This window comes from Vipera ursinii (genome assembly GCF_947247035.1).
Source record: "Vipera ursinii genome assembly, chromosome: 3".
In the NCBI taxonomy this organism is placed as follows: domain Eukaryota; kingdom Metazoa; phylum Chordata; class Lepidosauria; order Squamata; family Viperidae; genus Vipera; species Vipera ursinii.
The window spans coordinates 118,418,003-118,439,582 of NC_139516.1; the positions used below are offsets into that span (position 1 = coordinate 118,418,003).

At 37.5% G+C, this 21,580-nt stretch overlaps 1 protein-coding gene across 9 annotated transcripts in view; it reads right to left on the bottom strand.

The window, feature by feature from the left end:
* Positions 1 to 21,580, bottom strand: part of LOC310637903 (protocadherin gamma-A11-like) — a gene marked incomplete at its 5' end in the record, with an annotated part of 208,011 nt that overhangs the window by 50,586 nt on the left and 135,845 nt on the right. The window contains one exon of one of the 9 annotated variants that reach the window (XM_083358516.1): positions 13,659 to 16,227. The exons of the other annotated variants lie outside the window; for them this stretch is intronic. Within the exon in view, the coding sequence (XP_083214642.1) occupies positions 13,659 to 16,088 (2,430 nt within the window). Of the gene's footprint in view, positions 1 to 13,658; positions 16,228 to 21,580 lie in introns of those variants that run through there. 9 annotated transcript variants of the gene reach the window in all.

The window sequence follows — 21,580 nt, forward strand, 5'->3', positions numbered from 1 at the left end:
CAGAAATTGGAGGAACATTCCAAGGAGGTGATAATGAGGAAGGGGGGGGGGAATGTGATGGCATGATAATTTGGTGGAGGCCTGGATGAACCTCAGTGGAGTGGTAGGTTATACATTGACACACACAGCTACAAACACATAGACATATAAATATTGAAAATAAATAATCAAATTTGCAATAATGTTTCTTTTTTATGTATTAATCACATCTACTTCTTATCTGATGTTAATGTGTTGGGCTGTGTGTGTGTGTGTGTGTGTGTGTGTGTGTGTGTGTGTAAATATGTAGAGTACAGCCAATATACGGCCCACAGGGAACATTAAGTACAGTTCAGTGACCTTCATTCCTTGATTTGAGTTTGACAGCATTGATCAAGAAGATTTTTTTTCTATTAAACTGTTTGTTACTGTTAAATACAATCACTCATCTTTTAAATTTCTAGAATGTATACATATTTGGTACACATGTTACATTGCAGTTCAGAGCTAGTAGTAGGAAAAACTGTATTTCAAAATTCGATGTTATTGAATATGTATTCAGCCGTACTTCCCCAAAGAGTCTACATTTCTAAATAGATCAGAATACAATTATTTTCCTGTAATGGCACTTCTCAAATAAAAATTAAACTGCCCTAATTCACAGCAATAGGCAAATTTCCCTGGAGAAATGTGAGAAGACTAAAATAGTAACTAAAACATGAGAGAATTGCATTGTAAAAGAACAATGACACACAGCAAGAGATCATTACAGTGATCTAATGAATTGGAGATTTGTTTTCAGATGGTTTTGGATATTTGACCCTTAATAATTTCCTATTTGCCTGAGAAGACATTCACATGAAATTATAGAAAAAAATGTAATTTGGATAATTAAGCATTATTAAAGTATGAACTTCATACATATTTCTGCTGAAGACAAAGAGGATTTCTATTGGCCTAATGCAAGAACTGGGCCTTACAATTGCTCAGAGAAGAAGAATTTAGTTATTTGTAACTAAAATTATTTGTAAAGGAGGTGAAATTTATCTTGTGTTACTTATTATACATTGTTATTTGAATTACTCAACTTACTAATACTCATCAAATTTGCATACAACACTAAACTGGCAGGAATAGCCAACACACAGAAAATAGGCTCAAAATCCAGATGGATCTCGGCAGACTCAAACACCTATCTAACAAAATGAAATGCAGTGTAGAGAAAAGTAAGGTATTACTTTTATTTATTTATTTATTTATTTTATTTTAATCCCATTTATATCCCGCCCTTCTCCGAAGACTCAGGGCGGCTTACAATCTAAGAAGCACAAATCAATGTGCTTAGCAATAGCCTTCATTCTATGTATATGCCTGCTTATTAGGGCTCTCGGGGGGGCCCAAGCGGCATTTTTACAAAGTCAGCTTATTGCCCCCAACAATCTGGGTCTTCATTATGCTTAGGCAAGAAAAACCAAACGCACAGGTACAGATTAGATGAAACCTGGTTCAATAGCAGTAATTGTGAGAGGGATCTTGGAGTCCTAGTGTCTTCTATAAATCACTAATGGACTCCAATCATTTAAATATGCAGTGTGCAGCAGCCGCCAAAAAATGCCAATGCAATACTAGGTTGCATTAACAGAGGAATAGAATCAAGGTCACGTAAAGTACTAGTACCGGTTTAAAAGGCCTTAGTAAGATCACATTTAGAATATTGTATCCAGTTTTGGCCACCATATCATAAAGAAGGTGTTGAGACTCTGGAAAGAGTGTAGAAAAGAGTAACAAAGATGATTAGGGGGCTAGAGAATGGTTGAATGAAGAAAGGTTGCAGGAAGTGGGTAAGTCTAGTTTAGTGAAAAGAAGGACTAGGGGTGACATGATAGCAATGTTCCAATATCTGAGGGGCTGCCACAAACAATAGAATGGAATGGAACGGAACAGAATAGAGCTGGAAAGGGACCTTGGAGGTCTTCTAGTCCAGCCCCCTACTCAAGCAGGAGAACATATACCATCTCAGACAAGTGACTGTCTAGCCTCTTTTTAAAAATCTCCAGTGATGGCGTGCCCACAATTTCTGGGGATAAGTTATTCCATTGGTTAATTGTTCTCACTGTCAGAAAGTTTCTCCTTAATTCCAGGTTGCATTTCTCTTTGATCAGTTTCCAACCATTGTTTCTTGTCCTGCCCTCTGCTTATTTGGAGAATAACACGAACCCCTCTTCTTTGTGGCAACCCCTCAAATACTGGAATATTGCTATCATGTCACCTCTGTTTCTTCTTTTCCTTAGACTAGCCAAGCCCCAAGTCCTGTAGCCGTTCTTTGTATATTTTAGTCTCCAGGCCTTGGATCAACTTAGTTCTCTGAACTTTTTCCATGGTCTCAACATCTTTTTTTATAGTATGGTGACCAAAATTGGTTGCAATATTCCAGGTGTGGTCTTATTAGGGTTTTATAAAGCGGTATTAATACCTCGTGTGATCTTGAGTCTATGCCTCTGTTTATGTAAACCAGCATTGTATTAGCTTTTTTGGCTGCTGTTGCACACTGCTGGCTCATGCTTAAGTGATTGTCCACTAGGACTCCAAGGTCTCTCTCACAATTACTGTTTTTAAGCCAGGTCTTGCCCAATCTGTATGTGTACCTTTGATTTTTCCTGCCTAAATGTAAAACTTTGCTTTTCTCCATGCTGAAACTCATTTTGTTGGATAGGGCCCATTATTCAAGTTTGTCAAGATCTTTTTGGATCCTGAGTTTGTCTTCTGGGGTGTTGGTACTCCTGTCAGTTTGGTGTTATCTGCAAATTTGATGAGTTCCCCTTCAATTCCCTCATCTAAGTCATTGATGAAGATATTGAAGAATACTGGGCCTAAGACGGAACCTTGTGGTACCTCACTGCTTACTTCTCTCTATGTGGACATAGTGCCATTGAGGACTACTTGTTGAGTACAGTTTGCCAGCCAGCTACAGATCCATCTGGTGGTTATGTTGTTTATTCCACCTTTTTCTAGCTTACCAAGAAGTAGGTTGTGGTCTACTTTATTGGTTTGGCTTGATCTGTTTTTAACAAACCTGTGCTGGCTACTAGTTATAACTTTGCTTCTAGTTGTTCGCAGATATGTTTTTTGATTATCTTTTCTAGGTTCTTCTCAGGTATTGATGTTAGACTGATTGGTCTGTAGTTTCCTGGGTCCGTTTTTCCCCCTTTCTTGAAGAAGAGAACCACATCAGCCCTTTCCCAATCCTCAGGTACTTCCCCGGTGCTGCAGGATTTTTGAAAGATATGGTGCAATGGTTAGAGATAACATCTGCCAGCTCCTGGGATGCAATCTGTTTTCCAAAGCACCAGAAGGCAAGACAAGAAACAATGGATGGAAACCAATCAAATTTCCTAACAGAGAGAACAATTAACCAGTGGAACGGATTGCTTTTGGATCTTAAAAGGTCCAAGGGAAAAGTTCTTTTAAATACTTGAACCTCATTCAATAAGACCCTTTGATGGAAAAATATATTTCAGAAAGTATTTGGTATATAATAAAAGTATCCTACTAAAGAATTTGAATATCCCTGCTCTTGAAAAAAATGTAAAAAGTGACTTCAGTGCTGCTTAGCAGTGAAAAGTAAGGAAACCTATTTGCTATCAAAATAGAAGTAGTGCAGAACAAATGTCTTTGAAAACAATTTGCACTCCTAATTGATACTCTGCTCTATTTCTTCTTTCAGAAATGGAATTCTCCTTAACTGCAGAGCAAGATAATGTACATCTATGACAAGTACTGGGGCTGTGTCACAATATGTGCACATGTGGAAACAGTGAGAAACAGCTTCCAAAGCAGCAACACAAAAAACCTAGATGCATTAACAATTTGCAGAAAGCTAAACAAGTTGCTATTTGCTTGCAGAGCTGATTATTAAAGCAGCAGAGAACATAAGGTAAAGGTAAAGGTTCCCCCGCACATGCGTGCTAGTCATTTCCGACTCTAGGGGCCGGTGCTCATCTCCGTTTCAAAGCCGAAGAGCCAGCGCTTGTCCGAGGACGTCTCCGTGGTTATGTGGCTGGCATGACTAGATGCCAAAGGTGCACGGAACGCTGTTACCTTCCCACCGTAGTGGTCCCTATTTTTCTACTTGCATTTTTACGTGCTTTCGAACTGCTAAGTTGGCAGAAGCTGGGACAAGTAACAGGCGCTCACTCTGTTACGCGGCACTCAGGATTCGACCCGCCAAACTGCCGACCTTCTGATCGACAAGCTCAGTGTCCTAACCCACTGAGCCACCGTGTCCTGCAAAGAACATAAATGGCTTGAAAAGTTCCCTCAGAAGCACACAATGCTTGTAAGAAAGCAGGCCTGAAGCGAGGCAAGGCCTTTCTAATTACATCAAGGTCTACTTGTCTACACAATATCATGGAAATTAGGCTTTGTGGAGCCCTTCTGATGCTACATCAAAAACATGCCATACAGGAAATGCCAAATCGGCATCCACAACAATTGGAGAAAAGATTGATTTTAATGATATCATTTACTTCTATGGAGAAGAAATTGTTAGGATCTGCAATTAATATTACAGTCAAGAAAAGGTGTCTTTGATAACTAAATTATACTCTTATTGCCAATGTAATAACATCACTTGAAAATACGGCTCTAGGTATCTCTTAAAAAACTGGTTAGGTATAGGTTAGCAAAATTATTGACAATAGATTCAGCAATATAATGTATATTACAAAATGCAAAGGTCCACAATGCTACAGGCACTATGTTAGAAAACATTTACTTTTAGATATTACAATTGCAGAAATATGACATTATATCCTGTTCACCAGAACAAAAAGCTGATCACCAATTACAAAATGTTAATTTAAATAAACATAATCTTTCACGTCTAGAAATATACAATTGAAAATACAAGAAATATGAGAATTGCAAGAATGAATAGTTTATATTCTTACTTAGAAAGTCACTTTCAGCCGAACCTACCTTTCAGGCTAAAATAGGAAGAAGGATATTTGCATATTTGCCACCCTGAGTTATCTATAAAGTAATAAAGGTAATATAAAAAAGCTAATAAATACAAAAATAAAATATTTTAAACATCATTTACCTATCTCTTTCATTCTGCATATTTCAGAATTTTTTAAAGTACTGTGTCACTATGACCATCTGAGCAGGAATTTTAAAATATCTACAAGTCCATCAGAGCAGAGATGGGTTTACAATTAGTAAGTTATTTTTTAATTATTTATTTATAGAGACATTTTGAGGTCAGAATGCATTACACTACAACAGATACCAGAAATGGACATCATTGTATTTGTGACCCACAGAGACTTCCTTTGATATTTACCAGGTCTTCTGAAAAATCTGGATGTTTTTTTTTAAAGATTAGTTTAATGAACAAATAAACATATGAGAACCTGATGTGTTACAAAACAGAACATCAATCTCATTTTGTTTATGAATAAATGCTTGGATCCCAATAGCTTCCAGAGGCATCCTTGTGGGGAAGGGTCAGTGGACAGCTGTGCTTTGTTTGAAAATGTCTCTGCCTGCCCAGGAAGATACTGTGCAGCTGGCAAAAAGAGTTGTAAAGGAAATATATCCGTTTGGTAACTAATTGTTTTGTGACTCAGCATGCTCACCATGGCAGCCATTTTACAAAAACATCCACAACATATTCTCAAAATCCTGACACATTATCTCTAATCTAGAGCAGGAAGATATGATCTGTGGCCCTTGAGATAATTAATGTTAGGTTTTGTCCCTCATTGCTGCCCATGATAGCAAAGTTCAGAGAAGTGGCATTCAACAACATGTGGAGCACCACATGTTACTCATTCTTGCTATGCTATTCAGATTATTTGAATAGACATCATCCTGTATATGTTAAGTTCTATTAAGTTTCATCTTGGGGATTAAGTAGGATTGCACAGATTTAAAATCTAGGTGCAGTATCTCCAATGGGACTGAAAATATTGAACTAATTTTACTCAGTTGTGTAACAATCTTATAGCTGTACCAGTATATACCAGTATACGTGTACATATTTTATTAATGAATATATTTAAAATCTATACATTTCAAAATAAAGCATTTTTTAATTTTTTTATTAAATATGATCCTATGGGCAATTATGGTAAAACTGAATTAGTTCAATATGTTTTTTCATGTAATTACATTCTATTTCCTGGAGTAAATTCAGTACTGTAACACATTTGTTAACCAGTAGAGGGAAGTCATGATCTACTGTATTTCTCAATCTTGATAAATTCCAGATATATGGCCTTAAAGCCTCAGAATTTTCCAAGCAGCATGGCAGTTTAACCAATGCTGGAACTTGCAAATGTTTTTCCGAAGAAGTGGAAATTTGTACTGTTCAATAAATAAAAGGTTTGGATAGGTACAATTTGGGCTACTGAAATCATCTGATCAATACAGGAATCCGAATTACTTGATAGAGAGAAATTATTTTCCCAGATAGCTGCCTGTGAATGCAGTTCACAACTTCCAGATCTTACCTGAAAAATCCTGACAACTACTAGATCATCTGTTGACCTCTGAGATTCTCCTAGCCTGACAAGGCTGGGGAATGGGGTGGGTAGTAGCATGATCATCTTATCTTCATTGAAAATTGATTAATTTGCTGAAAAAGAACAGCTTCAGATATTGCTAGCATCGTTACCTTGAGAAAGAGATACCTAAGACCATCTTTCTATTGGGAAAGAATACACAGCCAGAGAGATGGCTGTGTAGCTTCCACCTGAGGGTATTCAATGAAGGGGAGTCTACCGCTTACTTTAATAATTAGTTTCACTCACTCTGAGCATAAGTTGCCTGCCTTGCTCTTTTGTTTTATGTATTAAAAATAAATAAAAATGTACATTTTCTATTGGTGGTGCCTTAATACACAGAAGTGAAGATTAATTCAGTTGTTCTGCAGTTGTTGACTGCAAAGCATGTGCCAACTTTGTATTCTTATCTCAAAGTTACCTTGTGTATGTTTGCCAAAAGTGCAAGCTGGCAGCAATATGTATGCTCAATGTGTAAGGAACAAAAAGGAAGTCAAGAAAACAATAAGTCCACTAATGGGAGAAGATGGCAAGGAGGAGACAGGTAGCAGGGAGAAAGCAAACTGCTTAATTCATTCTTTGCATCTTTCTTCATGCAACAGAAAAAATAGTCCTACCTATCAAAAGTAGCACCATAGGAGAGAGAATAGTTCTGGAAAGAACAACATCCAGAATCAGAAATAACAGAATAGAGGCTAGCAGACCAACATTGATTAACAATATGAAATAAATTTATTCACAGAGGCAGAATTCGAAGAACTGCAAAGGTTTACCCAGGGCAAAGAAACCAAAACCTTTCCAGAAGTAGCTCGGACTGTAAAGGCAAACCAGGAGGAGGAATCTAGCAAAGATACATAATTATTTTCATTTGGAAACCAGGCACCTTCTCCTCTGCCTCAGAAAGAACAAAGCCCTCAAACTAAAGAAGTGGAAGAATTGAAACAAAGAGTAACTGAGCATCTAGAACAGCAAAAAACATCAGTTTGTCTGCATTGAAACTTGTTCCAAACTAGCACAAGCATTAAAAGATGCCAATACTGCAAAACCAAATATAAGCACCAACTCACTGCAAGAAAAAAACCAACTAATGTACAGCACAGCTGCAGTTACAAGTGAATACCTGGGATGCAAAATCAAAAAGAGAAGAAAAAACCTAAACAGTGCACCACCAAAATGTAAGATCAGACTGGAAAATAAAATCAGCAAGCCAACGTCAGATGCAAGCAAGCTAGAATAGATGAAAGAAAAGAATCTGAAGAACAAGAAGACCAAAGAATACCTAACCAAGAAATACCACTTAGAAACAAGGAAGATCAAGGAAGCACTGGAAATAACTAAACAGCAAATAACAGCTATAGCCAAGAAAATCAGAAGATACAAAGTTTAAACTGCAAATTATAGGCAATCTAATTAGAAGTGTTTCTACCAATCCATCAATGAAGAGATTGGGTTACCCCAAAGAAATATAACAAGAATATGAAGCCTTAATTTTCTTTACATTGAATTTCATTTTGTTAGATAGGGCCCAGTGCTCAAGTGTGTCAAGATCCTTCTGGATCTTGAGCCTATCTTTTGAGGTGTTGGCTATTCCTGCCAGCTTGGTATTGTCTGCAGATTTGACGAGTTCCCCTTCTATCCCCTTGTCTAAGTCATTGATGAAGATATTGAAGAATACTGGGCCTAAGACAGAGCCTTGGGGTACTCCACTGCATATGTCCCTCCATGTAGATGCAATACCATTAAGCACTACTCATTGAGTGTGGTTGGTTCTTCTTCTTCTTGTGCCATATCTGTTATTGGATGTTGGTGATCATGTTGGTGATCCTATTTTTAGCAGCAGCCAGATGAAACAGTGCTGCTGAGTTTTGTCCAAACCCGTCCCTTAGATTTTGAAGCCGTGATGTTTTTCTTCTGCCTGGACCTCGTTTGCCTTCAATCTTTCCCTGGAGGATTAAATGGACTATTCCATATTTTTCTGGGTGTCACATCACATGTCCAAAATATTCTAACTTTCATTTTTTAATTATTTTGATGATTTCCCTTGGCTTTCCCAGGTGGTTGGTTAGCCAGTCACAAATCTATCTGGTGGTGATGCTGTCTAACCTGCATTTTTCTATCTTATCAAGTAGTAGGTTGTGGTCAACTTTATCAAATGCCTTACTGAAATCCAAGTAAATGATATCTGCCGCATTTCTCTGTTCCAGTAATTTTATCACTTTGTCAAACAATGCAATAATATTTGTCTGCTGAGGTAGCTGATGCAGTCCAACAGCATCTAATTGAAAATAGGTTTTTTCCACCCAACCATAAAGGAAACTATACCAGAAAGTATACCAGAAAGGCATACTGAGTACTGAAGAAAAATAACAGGAGCCGGCAATGGCCTAGGACAGGGGTAGGCAACCTCGGTTCTTTTATGACTCATGGACTTTGTTAGGCATATGGTGTTAGCCTACAATGTTGGGTTGAAAATATATTAACCATAATACTATGACTTTAAGAAGTTAATTGGCCAATGTGTGTGTAAGTGTTCTCATGGACATAAGAGGAAGCTAGGAACGTAGCTTCTCTCTCTCTCTGAATTCACTGATCTCTACTATTACTGTTTTTGCTCTGCTGTTAGTTTACTACTGTTGTAAACCTGAACTGTGTATTGACCTCTGGACCGGTAAGAAGACTTTGTAGTTTGGATTACTCCTTGGACTGTTGCTACTGTTTATGACCTGGACTGTTTATTTTTGACTGTGCATTTTTGTTCTTACACCACCTCAAAAGTAAACTACTTTTTGCTTTTACAACTCAGTGTACTCCTGTGTGTGACTCTTACTGCTCTTAGTACCCTTCCTTGTCTGTGAAACTCTTTGGTAGCACAAGGAGACCTCTGCACAACAAATTCCTTAACAGACTTCAACTCCCAGAATTCCTGAGTCAGTATAGCTACCCCTGGCCTAGGAGCAGGAAAGTTGAAGAAAGAGACAGAGGGCTAATTCTGGATGATTTGGACTACCAGACTGGATGTTACATTACCAAGCAACTATTTTAACATGGCTTAAAGAATGGATAATGCTTAGAGACAAAAGACTATTATACCTAGAGAGGCATGACCTACAAATTGTTTGGCATGCCTTTCTGTGGTATGGGAAGAATAATATACATACTGTAGATACTTTAAAAACCACTTTATAAGAAATGCACTTCTTTTAGAATGGGAAAAAATAAAAGCGAAAATTTATATCAAGATACCTGGATAGCTTTCAACAATGGAAGTTTTTGCTTACCCAAATTTATTTAATTACAACAAAGTTGTGACCTATAAAGATATCTTGGACAATGAAGGAAAATTGAAAGAATGACAAGAACAAGAATTATATATATACAAGAACTGTATATATATAATTCTACACGTACTAACTGCAGCAAGGATTGTATTTGCCCAACATTGGAAAAATGAAAAATTACCAACTGAAGAAGTATTAATTAAGAAAATTTTAGAGTGTGCAGAAAAGGACAGATTGACTTTAAAGATAAAAGAGAAAGACTCAGTGTATTTTAGAACATGGGATAATTTCTATCAATGGCTAGAAAAATGAATTAGAGAGAAAGGAAGGTTATATGTAACTTTGAATATATATTAGCAAGAAGACCATTAAGCGATTAATTAATATATTGTTTATGATAATTAACTACTAATCAGTGGGTTTTTTTAAATACATGAACCCAGACATTATGCTGTTTGCTAAATATTGAGAATGTTATATATATATAAACTTATGACCACAATTGTGCATAAAGTTTCTGTTGCTGAGACATTTATTAAGTGAGTTTTGCCCCATTTTATGACCATTCTTGGCACAGTTGTTAAGTGAATTACTGTAGTTGTTAAGTAACATGGTTGTTAAGTGAATCTGGCATCTCCATTGACTTGCTTGTCAGAAGGTCACAAAAGGTGACCACGTGACTTTGGGACATTATAATTGTCATAAATACGAGTCAGTTGCTAAGCATCTCAATTTGTTCATGTGACCATAGGAATGCTATATAGTGGTAAGTGTCATAAGTCAGTTTTTTCAGTGCCGTTGTAACTTTGAACAGTCACTAACTGAAGTGTTGTAAGTCAAGGACTACCTGTATTAAACTACCCAATAAGCATTCTATTTATGTTTTACTTCTATTATATACTACTTTTATCACATTTATCACATTCAACAATCAACCTTTGACACCATATTGTGTCACCCACCACCTTTATTATTCAAGCCTACTTGCTTTATTTATTTATTTATTTATTAGTTGAATTTATATACCGCCCTATTCCCGAAGGACTCAGGGCGGTTCACAGGGCAGTTAAAACAGTACAAAAAGAGAATAAAATGGAATTAAATTAGTACAAGCCCACAATTAATAATAACAATAAAAATTAAAATTTTAAAATTAATTTAATATAATTTAATATGATTTAATTAAAATACTTTAAAATTTAAAATCCCTCAGTCCAGGCCAGACAATTCAAACAACCAGGTTTTTAAGTCACGGCGAAATGAGTGAAGGTCGGGGGCAGTCCGAAGCTCCATCGGCAGTTCGTTCCAAAGGGCGGGCGCACTCACAGAGAATGCCCTCCCCCTGGGAATCACCCGCCGGCAATCTCTAACTGGCAGAACCCTAAGGAGGCCCTCCCTGTGGGCACGCACAGGACGATGGGAAGCTGATGCTGGTAGCAGGTGCTCCCTAAGGTAATCCGGACCCATGCCATTTAGGGCTTTATAGGTCATCACCAGCACCTTGAATCTCACCCGGAGGGCAACTGGAAGCCCATGCGGCTTGCGGAGAAGAGGTGTTACATGAGAATATCGGGACACTCCCATTACTACTCGCGCAGCTGCATTCTGCACCAGCTGAAGCCTCCGAGTGGTCCTCAAGGGCAGCCCCATGTAGAGAGCATTGCAGTACTCTAACCGGGAGGACACGAGCACATGAGTGACTGTACGTAGGGCATCCCGGTCCAGATAGGGCCGCAACTGGCGCACCAGGCGAACCTGGGCAAAAGCCCCCCTGGTCACGGCTCCTATATGATCTTCCAAACTGAGCCGTGAATCCAGGAGGACGCCCAGGTTACGAGCCCTATCGACGGGGGGGGGGGTAACATATATTTGCTTTACCATATATTTGCCTCTAAAGTAACACACGTACAATAAATTTCCTTTCATTTCCTTTCATATATTTTTATATTTTTCAGTGCTGAAGTGCAATAATATAAACTGCACATTTCCTACCTGGGATAAAGCCACATTACACTTTCAAGATTTTGCTCGTTCACAGTTTAAAAATCAAATAAATAAACAAACTCTATCCACAAAGCCTCAGATGTCCAAGGGGCCATCTGAATTACTTTGTATGCCCACTTTTAATGACAGCTCCAGGGAAAGTAAATAAGACACTATCTTCTTTTCAGGCCAAAGGAAGCTTGTTTCTAACATTCACCACCCAGAATTACCTTATAGGGGAGGGCAGTATAAAAAAATAATGAATAAATAAATTCTCAAAAGCATAGCAAAACAATTCAACTAGACAAAACCAGTTAGACAACACCTCTGATCCAAAGGGAAAAAATGCACAATGTGTGTAGATTTCAAATACTTGGGGAACCAAAGTTCATGAAGTATGTATCATGTTTCAGATGTTCCCATTATACAGAACTGGGGAGTCAATTGAAAGGGACATGATAAAACTAAACAAAACACCAATGCTAATATTATGAACTCAAACTTTCTGGACAATATAGATACAAGGACTAATCACAGTCTGTACTTCACATATATTAAATATAGAAAAGTAAAATATTGTATTATTCTAATATTTATAAATTAGGTCAGTAAATTAAAATTAGGAAAGGATGAAAACATTTGCATATTTCAACCAAATGCACAAGATGAAGCTTCTTGGAATAATTAGCAATGAATTAACAATCTAGGATTTAATTTGTGCACAGACATAAAAAAGTAATTAAGGCATGTTGAGCAGGCTTCCAAAATAGCATGATAATTATTACTTTTGACATGAGATCCCCAACAATCCAGATAGGTCACAACCAGTGGTGGGATTCAAATATCTGAACAACCGGTTCTCTGTGTGGATGCCACTTCTGGAAGTACATTCTGGGCCTGGGCAACAAAAAATTAGCTACCGGTTTTGCCGAAGTGGTGCCAACTGACTGAATCCCACCACTGGTCACAAAGAAACATTTCACCTGCCAAGAAAGGCTATTTTAAGTTGTGAAAAGTTTATATTCAAATACATTTTATTCTTTATACTGTTTCCATCTTCTCTTAAAATATTAACAGAGTCCACAATGATCTGAGAATCAGTGTCTCCAAGTTAATCAAATTAGCAAACTTACTCAACCCCCAAAATAAATTAGCCAGACCTAGTCCACATATCAAAGGATAAGGTCTGTAAACAAAAACAGTTTATTAAATTAGGTCTCCCAGAGGAACTGTATGTTCACAAGAATAAACATACCTACACACACACACACACACACACACACACCTCAAGTGTCACCATAGAATCAGCATGTAGATACTTCCACACCCTAGACAAGGTGCCCTTATAAAATCTGCTACTGTACCCCATTTCTCTGCAGCTGCAGAGGCAAACTGTTTTGCTTTTAGGAATAAATATTTCTTCTTTCCTCACAGCTGTCTGAATCTCATTTTTATTTATTCTTGTGCAGCCCCAGTTCAAGTTGGAACCCCAAATTATTCTTCTGAAAGGTCCTCTGGAAAACCAGTTAAATATACAGGACAGCTACTTCTCACAATTCATATGAGTATCGAAATAATTTGATTTCGCAAATGTCAAACACTATTTTAGAAAGAAGGCTGAGCAGCAAAGAAACTTAGGTTCAGTACTTAAAAGGTATCCAGCCATAACTCTATGCGAACTAGTATTTAAATCAACGAATTGTGGGGCAAAAATATTATTTACATAAATTATATTGTCTAAATTTCTTACCACTCAAGAAAAAAACAGTCAAAAAAGGGAATTATTTTGAAAGTTAGTATTTCAATTATAGTTATGAAAACAGATTGTAAATAATTCCTGAAGAAGCCATACCTTGTCTGTTATTTTGGAAATTAAATTCTTTTCTACAGTTCCTGTGAAAAGTGCATTGGATTTCTCACCACTAAGAATATTGCCTGCAACGTGAACATTAGATGTCAGAAAAGTACATTCATTCTTCTTGGATTCTGAGGAGAGACAAAGCTGATAGGAGTAAGGTAGAGTCCCGTCTTCAAAATTGGGTGGAAATATGACTCCAGTTGTGGAATGGGGAACAGGACCCAAACACTGTAGGAATCTAGGACTCCCTGACTGCCGGAGTTTGATGGCAATGGCCAGAATCACTGACAAGAGGAATAAAAATGACATCACAGCTAAGGCCACCACCAAATAGAACTGCAGGTCCGACTGATCCTCTGAGCTGTTCATCTGGCTTTTCATCTCCGGAAGGGCCTCCTGGAAGTTCTCAGCAAACACCAGGTTCAGAGTGACAGAGGCCGAGAGGGGCGGCCGTCCATTATCCTTCACCAGAAGGACCAGTCTCTGTTTCACGGCATCTCTCTCCATAAAGGTTCTTGCTGTCCTGATCTCACCCGTATGGGAGCCAACAGTGAAGAGGGCCGGTTCTGTGGCTTGGATCAGCTGGTAGGAGAGCCAGGCGTTGTGTCCGGAATCAGCATCCACGGCCACCACTTTTGTTACCAGATAATCTGCCTCGGCTGAACGAGGGACCATCTCAAAGAGGGCGGAGTCCTTGGAGTCTGGTGAAGGGGACAGGATTTGAGGGCTGTTGTCATTTCGATCCAGGATAAACACCCTGACTGTGACGTTGCTGCTGAGAGAGGGACTCCCGCCATCTTGGGCCTTCACCTGCAGCTGGAATTCCCTGAACTGCTCATAATCAAAGGACCGCTGGGCATAGATGGTGCCGGTCTCAGAATGAATGGAGATATAGGAGGAGATGGGAAGTTCTTCTATGTTGCTGGTGAGGATTGAATATGTGATGTGTGAGTTTTGACCCACATCCGGATCAAAGGCTTGCATCTGGAAGATGGAGGCACCAGAAGGATTGTTCTCTGGCACGTAGATGCTGTAGGACGCTTTCTCAAAAGCAGGGGCATTGTCATTGATATCAGAGATCTGCAGCAAGATGGTTTTGTTTGTGCTCAATGGAGGAGTTCCCTTGTCAGTGGCTGTGATTGTAATATTATACTCAGATGCTTTTTCTCTGTCCAGAGGTCTGTCTGTCATGAGCTTGTAGTAATTTTTAGATGATGGAAGAATCTTGAATGGCAAATTACTTTGCAAGTAGCAAGTAACCTCTCCATTATCACCAATGTCTCTGTCTTTAACATTTAAAAGAGCAATTAAGTTTCCAGCATCAGAGTCTTCAGGAATTGGGTTAAACATAGAAGCTAACTGTATTTCTGGAATATTGTCATTTTCATCTAAAATTTTTATTTCAATATTACAATGGGTCACCAATCCACCTCCATCTTTTGCTGCAACTGATACTGTATATTCTTCTGTTTCTTCAAAGTCCAGCAACTCTGTGAGATAAATAGTCCCTTTAATTGAATCCAATCTGAATTTTTGTTCAGTGGTAGGTGGCAAATTGGTGAAATGATATGTGATTTGGGCATTTGTCCCGTCATCTTTATCAGAGGCTTCCACCTGAAGCACAAGGGATCCAACTGGAACATTTTCTTTCAAATTAACTGTATATGTATCTTGCGTGAAAATGGGTGGGTTGTCATTGGCATCAGTAACATTAATCCATATATGGGCAGTTCCAGTTTTCCTTGGTTCACCCCCGTCCAGGGCGGTAAGGATCAAATGAAGGCTCTGTTCGCTTTCCCGATCGAGGGCTTTTTGCAGCACCAGTTCTGCATATTTAAGTCCATCTTTTCTCTCTCTAACTTCCAGTGCAAAATGTTTATTTGGACTCAGTATGTAATTTTGGACAGAATTGAGGCCAACATCTGGATCTTCTGCTTTCCCTACCTGAAATCTTGTACCTGGCGAAGTTTGTTCACCTGTTTCCAAGATGATATTGTCATTGAGGAATTTGGGTGCATTATCATTAATATCCTGGATTGTGACTGATATATGGAAAACATTTTGAGGGTTTTCCATCACAGCTTCTAAGTTCACGAGACACAGAAGGCTTTTCCCACAGATTCCTTCTCTATCTATCCTGTCATTTACATAAAGATTTCCACTGTCTGCATTGATCATCAAAAACTGCTTTTTATCCAAAGATACAGAATGTAGTTTATGATATTTTAATTCTTTCTCATTTAATCCCAGTGCCTTGGCCAGATTTCCTACTATGGAACCCTGTGACATTTCCTCAGGTATGGAATAATGAATTTGTTCTGCAGCAGTCTGGTGGATGGATGACAAAATCAGGAGAAGCAGTACTTGCCTTGAGAGCGCCCTTAGATTCCTTCTGTGCCTTCTCTCCATCAGTCTTTCCCACATCAGGCCGTTTCTTTTTTCCAGCTTCTTGTGATCTGACCAGTTCTCTTGGGGTTGAAAGAAATACCAGTAGAAATAGTAATTGCCTTTTTCTTAAAAGTTATTTTTTTCTCCCTTTGCAACAGGGTGGTTTTTTGCTTTTCATTTTTTTCTATCCTACACAGCAGTGATGGGAGCTGCTCAGGTTAGGAAGTCTCCGTTCAGTCTCTATGCTCTCCCAGGCTATCAGCTTGGGCAACAGCAGCACCCTGAGGCTCAGACAGAGAACTGCAGGCAAGGCTTTTCATCCATCCGGAAAACAGAAAGAGGGACATGGTTTTTCAGAGTTAGTGTATATGGGGAAAATATTGTTTTTCCTCTTTTTGTACAATAGTATGAAAATAATGGTTGCAACGCTTATCGGATTTGATGTCCAAACCATCAGACAGCCGAATTCTCATATAGTAAGATAATATTAATTTCCAGTTCTATTAAATTTCTCTTAATTTGGTACAGTGTCCCTTTAAGATACTTTTTTTTTTACTGAAATGGAGTAGTGTTGTTATATTAATTCTGAAATGGCCAGACATATTTCTTGTTATAAATACCAGAATGTTATAAGCATCTCCCAAAAGTACTACATATAATTATTGAATTAATAATCAGTTATCCAACTGAATGGTAATAATAATAATAATAATAATAAAATCAAAATTAAGGGTTCGATGTTAGTGTAAAATCGTGGTTCTTCCCTAACATTTTCAACCAATATACATTTTCCCACTCTTAAAGGAAAGGATTAGTTAATCTTCATGGTAATCACTTGCCTAATTTTTGCAGGCATAAACTTAACATCCACACATGTGAATGTATGTTCTTTTAGGGTTTCTTAAAAATTCTCTGTGAAAAGGAGTGCTTTGGTATTGATAATACAGAATATAAATATGCATGTAAGCAAATATTCTTATGCATAATAAAATGAAATGGCACCAAAAAGTAATTTATATTAACTGCTTAAAGCTCAAGCTGAGATACTCTTTCCATCGTGAAATCTAACCAGTATTAAACATTCTTGCAAATTAGAGGCACTTTTTTCCCAGGAGACTAGCTTACTGTAATTGTGCCATCCAGACACAGTTGTGCAACATGTAAAATGTGAAAGAAAAATTATTACTTTTATACATTAAAGAATACTTTCAAGAAAAAGTAAAAGTATTCAAATGGGCTTTGTAGCATATCTAGTCATAGTCAGAGAAGTAATACAGTAGTTATTAAATTATCTATCATTTGGGTAACAGTGAAATGTTGCTCAAAATTACATACCAAATTGACATAAGCCCTGTCAACATATTCAAATATAATAATACAATAAAACAACTGTTTTCTTTGAAATTGTAAAAAAGGAACTATTCAGTGTCAGACAACATATTTAGCATTCTTTAATTTTAAGTATATTGTACATATAATCATGTGAGGTAGATCAATATTCACAAAAGAAGAAAACAACTGCCAATATTAAAATAAATTATTATATTATACATTGATGGGGGTCTTAGCTTCATCTCCTGCATCTGGTTGTCCATTGTGAGAAAGAAATGCTGGACTGTGATCATGAATCTGATACAGCAGGTTTGTTCTTATATTCGCACCATCAGAGCATATTATAAAACAGATTATAGTAGAAACAGTCTGTAACCAACTTAACAAAGCCGTGATTTTTTTAGAGATCAGCATATCCAGAAAAGATTGTGGGAATGGTGACACAATCATTTCAACAACACATTTGACAAAACATCTCATCAACAAACTTAAGTGGAATAATTATTAAGTACATCCACAGATGAGAATCATTTTAATGGGTGTAATGGTAAAGGCACTAGGTTAGAAAGCAGGAGACTGTGAATTCTAATCCAGCTGGGTGATCTGGCCAGTCATTCTCTCCCAGTCCTAAAAAGAAGGCAATGGCAAACCACTTCTGATATCTTGCAAAGAAAACTACAGACACAAGTCCAGGCAGTTACTAGGAGTCAAGACTGAATTGAAGGCACAAAAAAAATCAGTTTAAAAAGCATACTCAAAGAACACTTATAGAGGTATACTCATAAATAATTTGAATAACTAAATGAGGAAAATGCTTCTCTAATTTGGGAGGGATAGTTGATACCATACAAACACAACCTTGAACAGTTTGAACAAAGTTTGATATAACAGACACATTCAATATCTTTCTAAGGAAAATATTCTTTAGCACCAAAGGGACTTTTCTTCTTAATTCAAATATTGCTTTCTAGAAATAAAATTATTTTTCTAGAATCAAATCTCATTACAGCAGAACGTGAAGAAAAAAAAACTTATTCCATCAACCATTGTAAAATATGTTGGAACAGTGCTAAAATTTATTGTCCTATGATCATATATTAGAGATTTTATCTATGTGTGCATTCTGAGCTGCAAAAACACAAGAACAAAATTATATAATACAAGATAGATATGAAGTAACAACTTTAAAAAGCTAACTTTTTCCTGAATTATAAGGGCATTTCAGGAAGTCTGTTGGCCACTGCACCATGACAGAAACAGAGGCAGGCAGATAACTATTATTCTTTGTGAAACCTTCCACTGTTTTCTCCAATAAAAAAGATAATTGCCCCAATCATTGGCAATTGTGTTGCATCCCAGTGAAGAGCCTTGATTCTGTGTCTTGAATAAACTGGTCAGAATTTATATTTATTTTTCAGGACAACACTCTGGCTAGAATCCTTGTGTACTTTCACCATCTTATTGATCCGGTAATCTGATTTAGAGGAGTGAGGGGCCAACTACATTGCAATTGAGCCAATAATGGGGGAAGAGAGATACAATATTTCTAGAGCAGTATTGCCTATCAGCATTCCTACTATATGGAATATCCTCAAGAAATACATTTCCCTGCAAGCAAGAATGATGATAGACGAAATAGTAGAAAATGAAGAAGCTGATGTGTGCCGGGACTTTAGAATTCAACCAGAGAAGCATTTGCCACAAAACAGTCCAGAATTAACAACTGTCAATAAGAAAGGCAAAAAAGTCTGGATGGTGCATGTTGCAGCAGAATAAAGTAGAAAGAACTGGAGAAAATCACAAAATATAAGGACCTGCAAATAGAAGTAGAAAGCAAAGGGAAAGCAAAGCAAAGGTAATAGAAAGCAAAGGTAGTATCAATAGTAATAGGTGCCTTGAGTGTAATCCCAAAATATCAGGAGCAGCTCTTGAATGCCATTGACATTGACAAAATCACCTTTAGTCAATCGCAAAAGGCACGTTTACCTAGAACAGTTTATCTCCTGGGAGTATCTTTAATACTATCTATCAACAATATCTGCCTAGCCTAAGTCCTTGGTAAGGATTCGATAGTGGATAAAAATGCCAAATTCAGTCTAAATATTTGATTGATTGTATCACCAATCATAATACTTTCTTCTCTCTCTTACCTTGTTTTGTTTGTTTACTACTTTTCACATTCTTTCTGCATCTTGCATAATATTGCTTTTCCTGAAAGGGACTAATATGGAAAGTATGTATGTACCATAAACTAATAATCAATCTCATCCTCTTGCTTCAATTATCACAGTATGTTTTTCTGTTTTCTCAGAATCGGAATAGGTAATTGTTACCCTTTTGTTAATTTACTTTGACTTTTGATAGGGCAGTAGTTTATTAAATCAGGTATCAGATTTTGTTATCTCTGTTTTTTTAAGCTGAAGAAGCTTCTCAGGTGGCTTCCGGTTTGCGCGTGCGGCGCTTGCGGATGTGTGGGAAGAAGCCTCTCCCCTGTCTGATCTATCTTCCTTGCAGGATCCTGAAAAGGGTCGAAAGTCGCCCTGGAGGGGTGACCACTGTGAGGAGGCCCTCCTTGTGACCACAGAAGGGCGACTGCCCTCCGTTTGATCTGGAGCAGCTCCTCTGGCCCAAAGAAGAAGAGATCGGTTATTAAGATGGCCGATCATTAAGCCATTCCCTGCTGAAAGCAAAAAGCACCATCAAGCACAATGAAGCAATCTGGAGGATCTGGGTGAGACCTTACCTTTCTTATTCCCCTAATTACTTTCCTGTGGGACCTTTTTGAAAATTTCCTCCCCCTCTTTTGAAAGATCTGCTTACTTGGGGAACAAAAATTTTAAAGCCTTAAAAGAAACCAAATGATTAAGCTAAAAAATTAAGCAATCTTATTTATACTTTTGAAATTCCTGGGCTATTAAAAAGCTTTTATTTCTGCAAGGACCTACTGCCCTATTTTCTGCTTAAGCTGTGAAAGAAGAGGAAAAGAAAAATACTGATTAATTGGATAATAGCTTCATATCAGTCTGGAAAAAGATGTTACACCTTATTTTATATGCTATTGATGACATCTTGTGGCAAAACCTGGTATAGCAACTAAACCTTTTCCTTATTGTGTGTGCTGCCACCATGTGGTCGTTTGGGAACTGCAACATGTTATGTTAATCTGTTATGCTAATCTGTTATGTTAATCTGTTCAGTCAATCCCTCCCATTTTGTGACATACTTCCTCCTTCTTCTTAACCTTGAATGTTCTATCACTTCCTGGACACCATTACATGTGGTCTGCTCTCATGGTAGGACCATTACTGTCTTTGACCTTGAAATACCATCCATTTCATCATCTGCCACATCTTGTTGTCTGCTGTAATCTTCTCTGCATGTAATAAAGATCTTTGTGGATGATAAAAAGGTAATTTTATGAGTTCAGCTATCTGGTAAAGACTGTCAGCAGTGATTATATCTACTTATACAGGCCAGGCACAGGGGTCTCACAAGGGGATATATCACTATACAACAGCTGAAGTCAGAATATTGTGAGAGCTGGCTGAAACACAGATTTGTCCTTGACACTATCTTTAAAGATAAGAATTGGGAACACCTGGCACTGAAAACAATCTCTGAGAATTGTGGAGGTGGACACTCACTGACTCTTATTAAAATAGCCTCCACGAAAGACCTACCTGTAAACATCAAAGAAATGGAGGATTATATTCCACCACTTAACTATAAACTGATACTTGAAACTATTCTGGCACTGGCTGAGCAAATGAAAGCCAGACTGCAAGATAAATCTGACAGCTTAAATCTACCAAATGAAACTTTGACTTTAAATGATGAATTGACAATCCAAAAACAAATAGAAGAGGAAATTAACATCAAAATAGGAGACCCTAAAGGACAACAAATACAATCTATTGAGAACTTTGATGCTCAAATCTCGACTTTAACTATAAAACCTACAATTCAATAAAAAAGAAAAATAGAAGCCAAAGAAAGCAACACTAAGACAGAAGATACCAAAGGCTTTCAAATACAGTATGCTGAGAACCTAGCCAACCAAATAATAACTATAACATTGGTCATCCTCTCTTATCTAAGCCAGATGGAATTGGAAGAAGAAAAAGACCAGACTGAACTAATGAGAACTATACCTTACCAAACATCAAGAATTGATCTATTAGAGCAACATCTTAATG